Source organism: Mobula hypostoma, chromosome 2 (assembly GCF_963921235.1).
Source record: "Mobula hypostoma chromosome 2, sMobHyp1.1, whole genome shotgun sequence".
NCBI lineage: Eukaryota > Metazoa > Chordata > Chondrichthyes > Myliobatiformes > Myliobatidae > Mobula > Mobula hypostoma.
The window spans coordinates 187271053-187286804 of NC_086098.1; the positions used below are offsets into that span (position 1 = coordinate 187271053).

At 39.9% G+C, this 15752-nt stretch overlaps 1 protein-coding gene across 5 annotated transcripts in view; it reads right to left on the reverse strand.

Moving 5' to 3' along the window:
- Positions 1-254: 254 nt before the first annotated feature.
- LOC134342751 (disks large-associated protein 4-like) overlaps positions 255-15752 on the reverse strand; it is a 772967-nt gene continuing 757469 nt past the window's right edge. For all 5 annotated transcript variants that reach the window (XM_063041264.1, XM_063041263.1, XM_063041265.1 and 2 more), the window contains 3 exons: positions 14128-14219; positions 3003-3155; positions 255-2167 (listed from right to left, as the gene is read on the reverse strand). In XM_063041264.1, coding sequence (XP_062897334.1) covers positions 1949-2167; positions 3003-3155; positions 14128-14219 — 464 coding nt within the window. In that variant the 3' untranslated portion in view covers positions 255-1948. The remainder of the gene's footprint in view (positions 2168-3002; positions 3156-14127; positions 14220-15752) is intronic.

Consider the following 15752-nt stretch of genomic DNA (forward strand, 5'->3'; position numbering starts at 1 on the left):
AGTATACATTATGTGCATAAAAGTTTTTGAATTATGTTGTTTAAAAGCAGAACTGAGGAATGTGCTTCAGAATTCCTGCAACTGCTGTCTTGAAATTAAAAGCAACATACATCAAAGTTGCTGGTGAACGCAGCAGGCCAGGCAGCATCTATAGGAAGAGGCGCAGTCGATGTTTCAGGCCGAGACCCTTCGTCCTGACAAAGGGTCTCGGCCTGAAACGTCGACTGCGCCTCTTCCTATAGATGCTGCCTGGCCTGCTGCGTTCACCAGCAACTTTGATGTATGTTGCTTGAATTTCCAGCATCTGCAGAATTCCTGTTGTTTGCGTTGAAATTAAAAGATTGTTCAAAGACATCAAGAAACAGGAGTCACAGAACTAGAAGCAGCATTCTGAGGAATTAAAAAAGTTGAAACTGAGTGATATTCTCAGACATCTTACTTGAAGGTTTTTTTCCTAATAGAAGTGACAGTATTATCATAAGAAGCTCAAGCTAGTAAGACAGCCTTGCCTCCAGGCATTTCTGTGTGGTAAATACTGATTTTGCTTTAAAAAGGAGTCTTTTGGCAATGATAGAATTGATGAAGGATGAGTAACAGATCAGATCACCTCCAGTAACTTGTGATCTTATCCTTAAGCATTCAAGCTGGACAAAAGTGCAGATAACATCACAGATGAGCAATCATTCAAAATAATTAATGACATTTACCATATCTGCTTATAACCAGAGAATATTTCAAATATTGTGATTCTTGAAAATTAAAATATTTTCCTCATAAATTTAATTTGTAAATAATGACATCTGAATGTTCAAAATGTAGTTTCTTCTGCTAAAAGCGGGTATTAAAAATCAAACATTGGTCAATAAAACATTTGGCAATCTTCTAAGTATGACACTGTGCAAAATGGAGATGAAATAATGGAGAATATTACATGATAGAAAGTATATTTGGACAAAAGCTATTAGGTAGTGCTTACTTCACTTTATGAAAGTTCACCAATTTTTTTTTTGCACAGGACACTTGCACCTAACAGGATTCTTAAGTCAATCAAAACAATGGTTCTCTCCATAATTTATCTTGATTTGTATGCTTAAAATCTTAACTAGTTATCTACATATAAACAACCACTTTAAGCTACTACTAGATTAAGGAAGTAACCATAACAAATGAGACAAATTCTTCAAAATTTTGGCTGCAAAATCCAAGAACACATTCTAAAAGGTTCTAATACCAGATTGGTTTGATAAAACCTTTTTTTCCTGTATGTGCTTGTTTCATAAAATGATCCTACAATTCTGAACAGTTTTTATGTCACTTCTGTACATTTGAAAAAATGTGAGAACATTTAAATGCTCTATTGCTTTGCTCTACTGAATGGTAGAGTGGTTTTACATCATTTTACAGCAGCACTCTAAATTTACAGAGCCAATGGAAGCATATTCTGCAAAGCTATAGTTTCTGCAGATGAATTACATGAATACATTTCTCAGAACAGAAGTAGCAATTACCCAATAAAATTGAGCTCAGGTTTTGTTGTCCAAGAAACTTCATCTTCCTTCAAATTTTTCATCAGTTAAAGAAGAATTGATGTATTTCCCAACCCCCACCCCACAAAAAAAATAAGCCAGTCCTTTTCCTGTATATGCTAGATAAAACACAATTTGCTACTGAGGAATGAAACACAAAGCAATTTGTTTACAGAAAAGTTGACTGCAGTGGATAAGACAAAGCCATGCAAATGATAGAGAAGCATGGCAACCAATGTACACACTGATGAGATATCAGATTTAACATTAAAGAATTTTAGAAGTCTGACATTGAACAGCAATGCCAAATATACTAATAAGCATTGCATTCTATTATTGATGCTTATTGTTGCTTGTAGAATAGCACAGACCACTGAAGTTTTGAAGTTGCCCCAAAATGTATGCAAAAGATACACTCCAATTCACAGACGGGTTTGTGCTTCAGGAACATATATTTCAATGCTATCTGCGCTCTCTGTTGCAGAGTTCTGCCGTACAGACGCAGCTCGCTTTGCTGCCATTAATCGCTTGCGAGCTTCCTGTCGTTGCTTGTCAGCTGAATCTGTCAGTTTTTCACGATTTAAAGGAGTTTTAGCCTTTGCTGGTTTCTTTGGCACTGGAGGGGGCAGCTTTTTCTCTTCCTTGGGAGAGTGGGGGAGCAAAGTTGCAAAAATATTAGAAAAGATGCAATTAAATAAATCAAGGTAACATTGACAGAAAATATCAATACTACTACACAAACTAAATGGTTTGCAAAGTGAATTTTATTTTTACTACATTAGCAATTTTCATTTAATAAGAATGAAACTTTTGAAAAGTTATAAGCCAGGATGTATGTGGGCACGTGGCCAACTGGTTAAGGCATTGGACTAGCTACCTGAAGGTCGTTGAGTTTGAGCCCTAGCCGAGGGAACGTGTTGTGTCCTTGAGCAAGGCACTTAATCACGCATTGCTCTGCGACGACACTGGTGCCAAGCTGTATGGGTCCTAATGCCCTTCCCTTGGTGTCGTGGAGAGGGGAGACTTGCAGCATGGGCAACTGCTGGTTTTCCATACCACCTTGCCCAGGCCTGCGCCCTGGAGAGTGAAGACTTTCCAGGCACAGATCCATGGTCTTGCAAGACTAACGGATGCCTTTAAAGCCAGGATCACAGGAATAATCATGATATTCTGAGCAGCTTCTCAACTGAAAGGTATTAACAGGTATTATCACTTCTTAAAAATTAACCATCTAGTATGAGCAATTTCTCTGCAAGGGCAATTAAAATTGATGCTGGTTAATGCCAATTTTTTTTTGGTGAAAGTTCATCAGCTATATGCAAAAAATGTCATATTCCACCATGATCCCCAGGTCATTCAAACTGCCAGTTTAACTGATCTAAAGAGAATTAATCTTGCAAATCTCAATATCCGTTCCCAAGAAAATTAGTGAGTTCTACAGACCAAATTAAATTCAAGTATATGTTTTAATCTTACCTTCTTTTCTGGCACTTCAACAAGTTGCCAGTCATTTGCCTTGAGATGATAAAGTTCATCAAATTTCAAGCTAATATCTTCAATGGAAAGCTGCAGCATATCCCAAAAACCAGCCAAATCTTGTGCAGTAGGTCGTGGATTTGCATTTTGGTTCTGAAATATCAGAGAGAAAGAGCTGTCAACTCTAAGAAGCGTCTGACCATAATTTGTCTCCTTACTTACACCTGATACCAGTCAGAAAGGAAAGAAATCAAAAAATATTGCAACTGCAGCATTTAGGAGGGGGAAAAAAATAAAGCAGTTTTGCCCCTGTAGTCATTAACAATAGTCACCAAGTTAGAAGTATGAATGTGCATGAGGGAAAGTGTAAATTTCCTCTGCAGGCTTTTGGAGCACAGCATGATTGGGTACAAAGTGGTTGAGTCTCAAACCAAAACCATTAGATTTTCAACTAAAATACATGAGATTAACAGTGGAGACCTCACTATCATCAGGTTTCCAAGGGGGAAAAAAAAGCAGGAAATCTATTGTGATTTTTCTAGTTCAGATCATATTTGCAGACTCAGGAATCTGTCAAGGAAGTGCTTACACTGCTTTGTTCCTTAATTTTACCTTCATTACTCAAACCTCTATTGATTTGAATTGAGAAACACTTCAAGTGATTATTCATGTGTAATGAGCAATCCAATCATACCACAGATAAAATTAACAAATTTTTGTTTCAAACCCCCCTTCTTTCACATTCTGCACAACAATCAATCCTCCACAGAATTGGTACTCAGGTTTTTTTTTTACATTAAAACTGCTAAAATGTAGAAAGAGCAGAGCTGCTTTACCCTTGCCGATGCAAATTCAAAGCACTTGCAATGTATTAGCAGAAAACACCTGTAGTTGGCAAAACTTGCGAGAAGTAAAAAGAAAAGCATACAATGAAATTATCATGATATATGAATAAGTACAGAGAGATCTAAATAAACTAATCTAAAACTCTTTCTAGAAATATTATCAAGCAGTCCCCATCTTGCACAGGGGTGGCAAATCTATGGCACGTGCCCAAGATGGCATGTACAAAAATTTTGTTGGTATGCAGCATGTAGTGTCTTCCCTAAACATTTTAAACACCACACATAACAAAAATATACATTATGATAATTGTAAATGTCAGTTCATTCTTTAAGAAGGGAGGGAGGGAGGAAAAAGACAAGAAATTATAGGCCAGTTAATCTGATTTCAATGGTTGGTAAGATATTGAAGTCCATTATTAAGGACCGGCAGCATCTCTAGAAAGAGGTACAGTCGACGTTTCGGGCCGAGACTCTTCGTCAGGACTAACTGAAAGAAGAGCTAGTAAGAGATTTGAAAGTGGGAGGGGGAGGGGGAGATCCAAAATGATAGGAGAAGACAGGAGGGGGAGGGATGGAGCCAAGAGCTCTGGATCTCTTTATTGCTCACCCCGCTCTGGTCTTCTGCCTGCTCTGGATCGCTTTATTGCTAACTGCTGACGGGACATCAACCGTCTCAACTTCACCGCACCTTGTTCCCATTCCAACCTCACTCCTTCCGAACGCTCCGCTCTCCACTCCCTCTGCACTAATCCTAACCTTACAATAAAACCCGCCGATAAGTGGGGTGCCGTTGTAGTCTGCCGTACTGACCTCTACCTTGCCGAGGCACAGTGACAACTCGCGGATACCTCCTCTTATTTACCCCTCGATTGTGACCCCATGGATGTCCAGTCCCTATATACTTCCATCTCCCATCAGGAAGGTCTCAAAGCTCTCCGCTTCTTTTTGGATTCCAGACCTAACCAGTTCCCCTCTACCACCCCTCTGCTCCGTCTAGTGGAATTAGTCCTTACTCTTAATAATTTCTCCTTTGGCTCCTCCCATTTCCTCCAAACTAAAGGTGTAGCTATGGGCACCCCTATGGGTCCTAGCTATGCCTGCCTTTTTGTTGGTTTTGTGGAACAGTCCATGTTCCAAGCCTATACTGGTATCTGTCCCCCACTTTTCCTTCGCTACATCGACAACTGCATTGGCGCTGTTTCCTGCACGCATGCTGAGCTCGTTGACTTCATTAACTTTGCCTCCAACTTTCACCCTGCCCCCAGGTTTACCTGGTTCATTTCCCACACCTCCCTCCCCTTTCTAGATCTTTCTGTCTCTATCTCTGGAGACAGCTTATCTACTGATGTCTACTATAAGCCTACTGACTCTCACAGCTATCTGGACTATTCCTCTTCTCAACCTGTCTCTTGCAAAAATGCCAATCCCTTCTCACAATTCCTCCGTCTCCGCCGCATCTGCTCTCAGGATGAGGCTTTTCATTCCAGAACGAGGGAGATGTCCTCCTTTTTTAAAGAAAGGGGGTTCCCTTCCTCCACCATCAACTCTGCTCAAACGCATCTCCCCCATTTCACGCACATCTGCTCTCACTCCATCCTCCCGCCACCCCACTAGGAATAGGGTTCTCCTTGTTAGCACCTACCACCCCCACCAGCCTCTGGGTCCAACATATTATTCTCCGTAACTTCCGCCACCTCCAACTGGAGCAAATCTTTCCCTCCCCCCCCATCTCTGCTTTACGCAGGGATCGCTCCCTATGCGACTCCTTTGTCCATTCGTACCCCCCATCCCTCCCCACCAATCTCCCTCCTGGCACTTATCCCTGTAAGCGGACCAAGTGCTACACATGCTCTTACACTTCCTCCCTTACCACCGTTCAGGGCCCAGACAGTCCTTCCAGGTGAGGCGACACTTCACCTCTGAGTCGGCTGGGGTGATATACTGCATCCGGTGCTCCCAATGTGGCCTTCTTATATTGGCAAGACCCAACGCAGACTGGGAGATTGTTTCGCTGAACACCTACGCTCTGTCCACCAGAGAAAGCAGGATCTCCCAGTGGCCACACATTCTAATTCCACATCCCATTCTGATATGTCTATCCACGGCCTCCTCTACTGTAAAGATGAAGCCACACTCAAGTTGGAGGAACAACACCTTATATTCCGTCTGGGTAGCCTCCAAACTGATGGCTTGAACACTGACTTTGCAAACTTCTGCTAATGCCCCACCTCCCCCTCGTACCCCATCTGTTATTTATTTATATACACACATTCTTTTTCTCTTTCTCCTTTTTCTCCCTCTGTCCCTCTCACTATACCCCTTGCCCATCCTCTGGGTTCCCCCCCCCCTTTTCTTTCTCTCTAGGCCTCCTGTCCCATGATCCTCTCATATCCTTTTTGCTAATCAACTGTCCAGCTCTTGGCTCCATCCCTCCCCCTCCTGTCTTCGCCTGTCATTTTGGATCTCCCCCTCCCACTTTCAAATCTCTTACTAGCTCTTCCTTCAGTCAGTCCTGATGAAGGGTCTCAGCCCGAAACATCGACTGTACCTCTTCCTAGAGATGCTGCCTGGCCTGCTGCATTCACCAGCAACTTTGATGTGTGTGGCTTGAATTTCCAGCATCTGCAGATTTTCTTGTGTTTCCATTATTGAGGATGAGGTTTTGGGGTACTTGGAGGCACAGGATAAAATAGGATGGAACTACCGTGGTTTCCTTCAGGAGAAATACTGCCTGAATTCTTTCAGGAAATAACAGGCAAGATAACAAAAGAGAGTCAATGGGTGTTGTTTACTTGGATTCGCATACTTGGTTTGACATTGTGCCGCACATGAGACTGCAAAACAAAATGAGAGCCCATGGTATTACATGGATAGAAGATTAGCTGTCTGGCAGGTGGCAAAGAGTGTGAATAAAGGAGACCTTTTCTCATTAATAGATGATGCCTAGTGGTGTTCCAGAAGGGTGGGTATTTTTTCACATTATCGATCAATGAAGGAATTGATGGTTTTGTGGTTAAGTTTGTAGACAATATAAAGATAGGTGAAGAGGCAGAAGTGCTGAGGAAGCAGGGAGTCTGGTTAAGGACTTGGGCAGATTAGGAGAATGGGCAAAGATGTGGCAGATGGAATATAGTGTAGGGAAGTGTATGGTGATATACTTTTGTAGAAGGGGAAAAGAAGAAGTGTAGACTATTTTCTAAACAGGGAGAAAATTCAGAAATCAGAGGTGCAAAGGGACTTGGGAATCCTCGTGCAGGATTCCCTACAGGTGAACTTGCTGGTTGAATCTGTGGTTAGGAAGGCAAATTCAATGGTAGCATTCATTTTGAGAAGACTAAAATATAAAAGTGAAGATGTAATATTGAGGCTTTATAAGACATTGATCAGAGCACGCCTGGAGTACTGTGAGCAGTTTTGGGCTCCTTCCCTAAAGAAAGATGTACTAGCATTGGAGAGGGTCCAGAGGAAGTTCACGAGTACGATTCCGGGTTAACATTTGAGGAACATTTGATGGATCTGGGCTTGTACTCTCTGGAGTTTAAAAGACTTATTGAATATTGAAAGGCCTAGAGAGAGTGGATGTGGAGAGGATGTTTCCTATAGTGGGGTAGCCTACAACCAGTGGGCACAGACTCAGAATAGAAGGATGTACTTTTAAAACACAGCACAGGAGGAATTTATTTAGCCAGTGGGTGGTGAATCTGTAGATTTCATTGCCACAGACGGCTGTGAAGGCTACCTTATTGGGTATACTTAAAGTGGAGGTTGATATGTTCTTAATTAGTAAAGGTGTCAAAGGTTCTGGGGAGCAGGCAGGAGAAAGGAGTTGTGAGTGATAGTAAATCAGCCATGATGGAATGGCTGATCATACTCAAAGGAATGAATGGCCTATTTCTGCTTCTATGTAATATGATTATCTTTACTGCCAAATGAAGCAGCAAATGATTTTTTTTGTGATCCAAGAGCAAGAAAATGTGATGTTAAATGATATGTTTTAAAATCTTTACAGACCTGGTGTACACATCAGTATTTGGATAGCAAATGGTTACCATAATAAAACAATTTAGAAGTAATGTTATTTAAAAGATTAATATTAATAGTAATTGAAAACAGATTTTTTAAAATGCTTCATTACAATCTGTTACTGTTATACTTTTCTTTAACAGTAACACAATGAATATGCATAAACAACATGACCCATCTTCCATTAAGTCCATAATTTTTACTAATTCATTAATGATAATCTCTGCTTAAAATTACCATAACACATGAGGATTTTTTTTAAAGCAGATTATCACCAATTTGGATGCCTCGTCTCAAAAAGGTTCGCCATCCCTGCCATTTACTCATTTCTAGAAGCAAGCTGGGACAATGGTGAATAAAGCTGAAGTACTGTTAGTGTCCTGTAGAGGTCATCTAATATACTTAAAACAAGTCATTGGACGCACAGCTTCATGTTTTAAAAAGTCTAAGAAAGCATAATTGTAACACAAGATCGTTCACGGTATGAATGAGAAATGGTCCAATAATCTCAGAAGTTAAATTTGGACTTTTAATTTTGTCTTTGATCTTCAAAGATGTTTTTAAATCTCTCTTGTGCTTGTTCATTGCTAAATATTAGATATTGCATGTTGATTTATTGACACATTGTGTGTGTGTGTGTGTGTGTGTGTGTGTGTGTGTGTGTCTGTCTGTCTGTGTGTCTGTCTGTCTGTCCCCGGCCAAGTGGTTAAGGCGGCGGTCTGGTGATCTGAAGGTCGCTAGTTCAAGCCTCAGCTGAGGCAGCATGTTGTATCCTTCAGCAAAGCACTTAATCACACATTGCTCTGCGACGACACCGGTGCCAAGCTGTATCTGCCCTAGTGCCCTTCCCTTGGACAACATCGGTGGCGTGGAGAGGGGAGACTTGCAGCGTGGGCAACTGCCAGTCTTCCATATAACCTTGCCCAGGCCTGCGCCCTGGAACCTTCCAAAGCGCAAATCCATGGTCTCACAAGACTAACGGATGCCTATGTTATGTATGTATGTATTTCCGAGCTGCTTCTCGATTCCTCAGGTGGAATGCATACACTTGAGTTTTTGATGGATTTGGGTTCAGAGACCATTTTTTATAAAACTGCTTCATTGCTTCGAGGACTGCTGTAAGTCGCACTTCAACTTCTTGGAAGGAGTTAGCTTGTGATGCTATGCATAGGTCATCTGCATAAACCTGCGTGTTAGGAAAGGTTGGTTGGTTGTGTAAACATTAAATAGTAGAGGTGCCAGGACTGATCCCTGTGGTAGTCCGTTCCTTTGCAAACGCCACCTACTCTTAATTCCATTCATGTTCTACATAAAATCTACGATTTTCTAGGTTTATTACTTTGACGGTGGTTTCGTTCTTTAACATTTTTGATAATTTCAGTAGAAGGCCTCTGTGACTCACAGTGTCGTATGCTGCTGTTAAGTCAACGAATACTGCCCCTGTAATTTGTAGCATTTCAAAGCCATCCTCAATATACTGGGTTAAGTTCAGGACTTGACAGCAGCAAGAGCGGCCTGGCCTGAACCCGGCTTGGTCTAATATTAAAAGCTCTTCAACCAAGGGAGATATTCTTTTCAGTATGAGTCTTTCATAGAGTTTATAGAGGGTGCAGAGCAAGGAAATCGGTCTGTAGTTTTTTAGCAATGCTGGGGTCTTTATTGGGTTTTAGGAGAGCAACGACTTTGGCTCTTCACCACTTTTTAGGTATTTTTAATGATCTTAGGCAACAGTTAAAAAGGGACAGAAGCCAGTGGAGTGCTTTAGGTCCAAGATGTTTAAAGAATCAGCAGCTATGCCAGCAGCTTTGTTGGATTTTAGCTGTGATACTTCATCCTTTAATTCTTCTAGGGTGAGAGGTGGGAAGTAGTTATTCCTGTTTGAGAGAGCTGACTCCATCTCCTAATGTTGCTTTTTCTTTTGCCTCCATTCCTTGTTATTTAATCGACCATTCAGTATCAGTTGGTGGGCAACCTGATTAGGTGTTACAGCAGCAATTCTCTGTGGTGGTCTATTCTCTGAGTTGAGTTTCCGAACAGTTGCCCATGCCTTCTTACTGTTCTTGATCATGTCTGTGTTTTCTATCAGTTCCTGCCAATGCTGTTGTCTCTCCTGGCTCAGTAGCGACAGAACTGACTCTCCCATTTCAATTGTGTCTTGACCAAACAGGTCTTGGTCATATAAGTTGACATACTCATCATAACTGTGCTTGATATCACTAGTCAATCCCTGAATATATTTGGTTCTGCAGCCCATAGGTATGTTCTGCTGTGCTACTTTCCAGATTAGTTGGACAAATTCATCATAATGATCAGGTTCTGGTGGTATGGTATTGATAAGTTGATCAAGGGATTCTGCAAAAGATGCCCAATTCGTTTTTCTCAGGTTAAATCTTGGTAGGTTCTTTGATGGTACAGGTCTCAGAACTGGAAGGGATTCTACCTGGACTGGATGGTGTTGGGATTTAGGTAGATGTTGGGAGGACTGTTCATGTGAAGAGGATGGAGCTTGCCAAAGTAACAAAGGCAAGGTCTGGGTTGTATCCTTTTCTCCATCTAGCACTTGTGAAGGTAGAGGTGTCCTTTGACTCGTATAGTAGCTCAAGGCTGCTGTTTAGAGCCCATGATACAACTTCTTCTCCATTTGCATCGTCATCTTCGTATCCCCATTTGGTGCTATGGCTATTAAAGTCACCAATAATGAGGTACATTTTGTTCTGGAGATCTAGAGGTTAGGTGGCCACATGAATGGTTCATTAGGGGGTTTGTAGACCGAGATGATATTTATGTGTGTTGTTTCAACTTTCAGAAGTTCTATTGAGCCAGCTTGGATGTTTGCTGTGCTCATTACTATAGATTTATCTTTAACAAAGATTGCACTTCCATAAGTTTGGCAAGGGGTGTCAATAGCCAAGTGCATTCCTGGCACATAGGGTTGATTGTTCAGCTGATGAGTTTCTTGTATGCACAAGATATCGGGTTTTAAGTTTGCTAGGATTTCTGCTTTACTGTGGCTGAGGCCTTCGATGTTGTGGCTAACGATTTTCATGACTTCTAGTGAGCTGAGGGTTTATCTTTTTACCACCCACTTGGTCACTTGGTCTGGCGCGTAATGTCAGGATTGGTCTCCTTTCGGATTAACAAGGTCACAGTGTGAAAGTTCCTGACTTGACCCTCAGGGAGAAGTACAGCCAGGTGATCAGACTTCCCGAAGTAAGGGCATAGAATAAAACGGTAGGCATTCCTGATGATGGTGTAGCAATGGTCTAGTGTGTTGTTTCCTCTAGTATTGCAAGTGATCTGTTGATAGTGATCGCTTAGTGATTTTTTCAGACTGGACTGGTTAAAATCTCCCAAAACGATGGCGAAGGCATTAGGATGCACTGTTTCATGTATGTTGATCCCATTGCTCAGGTCATCTAAAGCCTGATTGATAATGGCCTGAGGTGGAATGTATATTGTTATCAAAATGATCCTGGAGAACTCCCATGGTAGATAAAAAGGACGGCACTTAAAAAGCTAGATATTCCAGATCTGGTGGGTAGAATTGGAACAACACTGATATATCTGTGCACCAAGAAGAGTTGATCATGAGGCATACTCCTCCACCTCTGCTATGGAGAGACTCTATAGATCTATCCTGACAGCGTATAGTAAACCCATCAATCTAAATCGCTGCATCTGGCACGGAGGGGGTTAACCAGGATTCCATGAAACAAAGGATACACGCGGTCCGAATGTCCCTCTGATTCAGCACCCCAGCTCTGAGATCTTCAATTTTATTCACCAGAGACTGCACGTTTGCCAGCAGGTTAGTTGGTACTGGGTGCTTAAAACTCCGTTTCCTTAAAAGCACTCGTACCCCCGGTCTACAGCCACACTTCCTCCGTAGAATCCTACGTGGATGTTTCCATCCACAATCAGTGTTGTTTCCATCAATTTTAAGCAGTGATACTTCATTTAAATGCACTAAGACATCTTTGTTGACTGTACTGATCTTGGAAGCAGTTGTGCTTTTCAGCTGTATCAGGCTGAAAAGAGAATATTTAATAGTATCCATTGAGAGTACTGCTGCTACTCAAGTCGCCCCTAGACGCCTCGGACGTCCACTTGTCTGACTTGGCATGTTACAATAATGAATTTAGCAATTAAAAAAATAGAAAATATTGGAAACACTTAGCAGTTCAGGCACCGTCTGTAGAGAGAGAAACTATTAAACTTTGAGGTCAGAACTGGGAGCGAGAAAGTTTTAAGATTGCTGACAGATGGCTAGAATGAAAGAAATCTCTCTGATAGGCTGAGACCAAATAACCTAATGTGGCAGTTAAGTAGAAGTTAACATCAGATTAAACTATTTTTTTTTGCTTGGTCAATGTGTATTAATGAAAGACTGGGCAAACCCAAAAGGTCAAAGGATACCAAAGTAAAACTAAGACAAAAGTCAAGACTGCAATACGCCCTGACAGAAGAGAACGTATTATATCGTCATGTAGCAGAGAAACAACCCATTGGTGTGTACCCTTCAATGTCTTTGATAATTCAAGTGTTTGTCTAGATATTTAAATATTAATAGAGTCTGTGTCCATTACCCTCTCAGGCAGTGCATTCTAAACTTGCAACATAATTCCTCCTTCTTTCCTCTTAAAGATCTGCTTTAGACACTTACAAACCCTCAGCACCCTCCCTAACCTGCCACTACCAACCATTTGTGTTATTCAATCTCTCTGTCTTCACCCAATCTTTGATATTTGATATTTACAATCTTCATTTTTCCTCATCTTAAAGTGAGTTTAAAACCTAATTATACATAAGCTCTGAAGAAAGGTTCCTGAGAAAAAACCATTAACTTTATTCTCTACATAGATTTTACCTGACTTATTGAATACTTCCAGCATTTGTTTTTCTTCTAGCAGTTAAATTCTCTAAAAGACAGTTGACACTAAGTCAATGATTAATTTTCATTTACATTTGCACTGAAGTGCTTTTGGAACAATAGCTATGAAGGAATAGAGGCAAAGGCAGCCATGTCAGAGATCAGCAACCACCAGATCAAACTACAGAAAAGAACTATCTCAAAGGGGGTAACCAGTTCAACCCTGGCCTAAAGTCAGTGCTTACAGTGATTGCAAACCCAATGAAATCATATTCTTAAACTGACAGCTAATTTTATAAAGTATCACCTACACAATTCATTCTTTGTATTTGAATGGGCATAGAAATAATCTCGACCAAATTCAATTCTGCTACAGTTAAAATACAACAGTTTTAAATGATAAGACAGACACATACAGAACGACCAATCATTTCTCTTAATAATTTTGTCTCTTAAGCAAATTACATTCAAGATTCAAGATTGTTTAATGTCATTTCCAGTACACAAGTGTAAAGGAGAACGAAATAATTCTTACTCTGGATTCAATGCAGCACAAAAAACCACACAAGATAAAGAACACAATAATAAAAGAAAATCACAATAATTATAAATACATAAGACAGCTTATACACATAGAATAATTGTATGTCCATAAAGTGATGCTACTAGGCACAGGAATATCTGTACATAAGGTGACTGGCAGGAAATAAAGTAGTTAAAGCGGAGGGGTGTGGAGGGGCGGTTAGTGAGTGGAGGTGTTGATTGGCCTTACTGCTTGTGGAAAGTAACTGTTTTTGAGTCTGATGGTCCTGACATGGATGCTACAAAGCCTCCTCCCTGATGGGAGAGGCAAGACGTGGTAGAACCTCAACAAATTAATGAATTTGATGTAAGATTTCTCACTTGTTCTCTGGAAGGCAATATTAAAGTTTGAATGCTCCCCCAAAAAATACAGTTTGTCGGTTTTTACGACATGTTCAATGGGCCATACAGAAATGTCAACTGTTCTTCAATGGGAAAGAAAATCCCCAAAAGATCAACCTATTTAATATCTGAGTGACAATTAAAATGATAATCCATGCTCATTTACCATCATTTCCATCTTGGGTATAGTTAAGGAGAAATTCCCTCAATTTCCTGTTAAATCAACCAATTTTATCTAAGAACACAAAATTTTCCTACTTAATGTGGAATTTAAGGAATGGAATTTATGCACAGGAACAAACATCACAAATGCACAATTTTGGTACATGCCAATGTAGGTAACACACTCTAAAATAAAGGTAGTATATGACAGACCATTAAGTCAGTTTTTCCTACACTTGGCAATTAGAAAACATGCCAATTATTACCATTAACTTATTCATGATAAGTAAGATGTATATACCAGATTCTGCTCGCAGAGACCGTGGAACTGTTGTAATTTCTGAGACATCAAAAGCTGTGCACTTCCCACTGCACTTCGGATCTTTCCTAGGACTGAAGGGAAAAAAACAGTACTTTCCATTTGCAGAGCATATGCAATCATATCCAAATAACTTTTACATTGAATATATGATAAAAGAAAAATCTACACAAGGTTCAAGACAGAAAAGCAACAACTGAGTAAAAGGAAGAAAATTAATGTAACACCCTCATTTGAAGCCACCTACTTGCTCCCCTTCAATATCTGAAGACCACTCACCAAATTCTGTTCTACATACCTTCTATTCTACATAGCTTCCTGTTCTGTTTGCTTCAAATATACATTAAAATACTAAATATCTTCCTGTCACTTCCTGCAATGCGTTAAGAGGATGAAAACAGCTAGAGTAGTTCCAGAAATACTCTTCATTTCTCCAGCTAGAAGTTCTGCGCCCTACGCTTAAGACCCTGAAGGTATCACCTACTTCAAGGACAGAGGTGACACTGATCCAGCTTCCTTCTAGAGAAAGTGAACAGAGTTGCAAGTCAAATAATGTTTAATGGTATAGTATAAAATTAAGCAAATAACAATATATCAGCACTGAAATAACAGTGCCAGTACTACATCAACACCATCTGGGAATTATCTTCTTGACAAGTATGTAATTATAACTATATCTAAATTTTTTTAAATTACTGTCAATTATTCTGAAATAACTTTGAAATATTTTAAGTCACTCTGCAGAATACTTAAATAATATATTTTCAAAAAATATATTATTAAATAATAACATTAGATAAAATCTAATGCCCATTTCTTTATTAACAAAACTGCACATTTTTTGTACATGATTATGGAAAAATACATACTTATGACTTTATGCAGTGAGAATATTAAGATAATTCAATTGACAAAATATACAGATGGTCAGAAAGGGGCCTAAATCTCCACCCTGTCAGTGTAATATCCACTTTCTAAGGGTGAAACATCCAGAAAAAGAAATTACAAGTTGCACATCTTCAGAAAATTGATTCTTTATGAAAATCATTTTAGGTATTTGTGCAATAAGTTAAAAAGAATTTTGATGAAAATACCAACTGAATAAAGGTCAAATATATTTAAGCAGATTTATCAAAAGGTGATTTTACAAATGTTTGTATTTAATGACTTTGCAATAAGTATTTGAATACGCAATCAGACGTCTCCAATAAGTAGATTCACAAAAGGCAAGTCTAACAGTTAAAATGAAAATTACAGATTTAGGCCATGTCTCCCTTGCTTCCTGTAAATGCATACTCTAACATGTTACAGTACTTTAAACATAAGCCATCATTCCATTCAATAGATTGTAAGTATTTACTTTTCATTGTATCTATCTTTGTCAGAGTCAATAGATATATGCAGCAAAAGAGTCAGTGCCTCATACAAAGTCCAAAAGGAAAAAATGGTGAAAGAGAGCTGGCATCTCACTTTCCAGATCAAAGATAATAGCTCTGGCCAATTTTAGTGACAGTAAGCCAGCTTAATCGTACCTTGCTTATCTGTACCTGCATTCACCTCATCTTCCTGCCACCACAACAGGAATAGTTTCTCTTGTCCTCACCTAC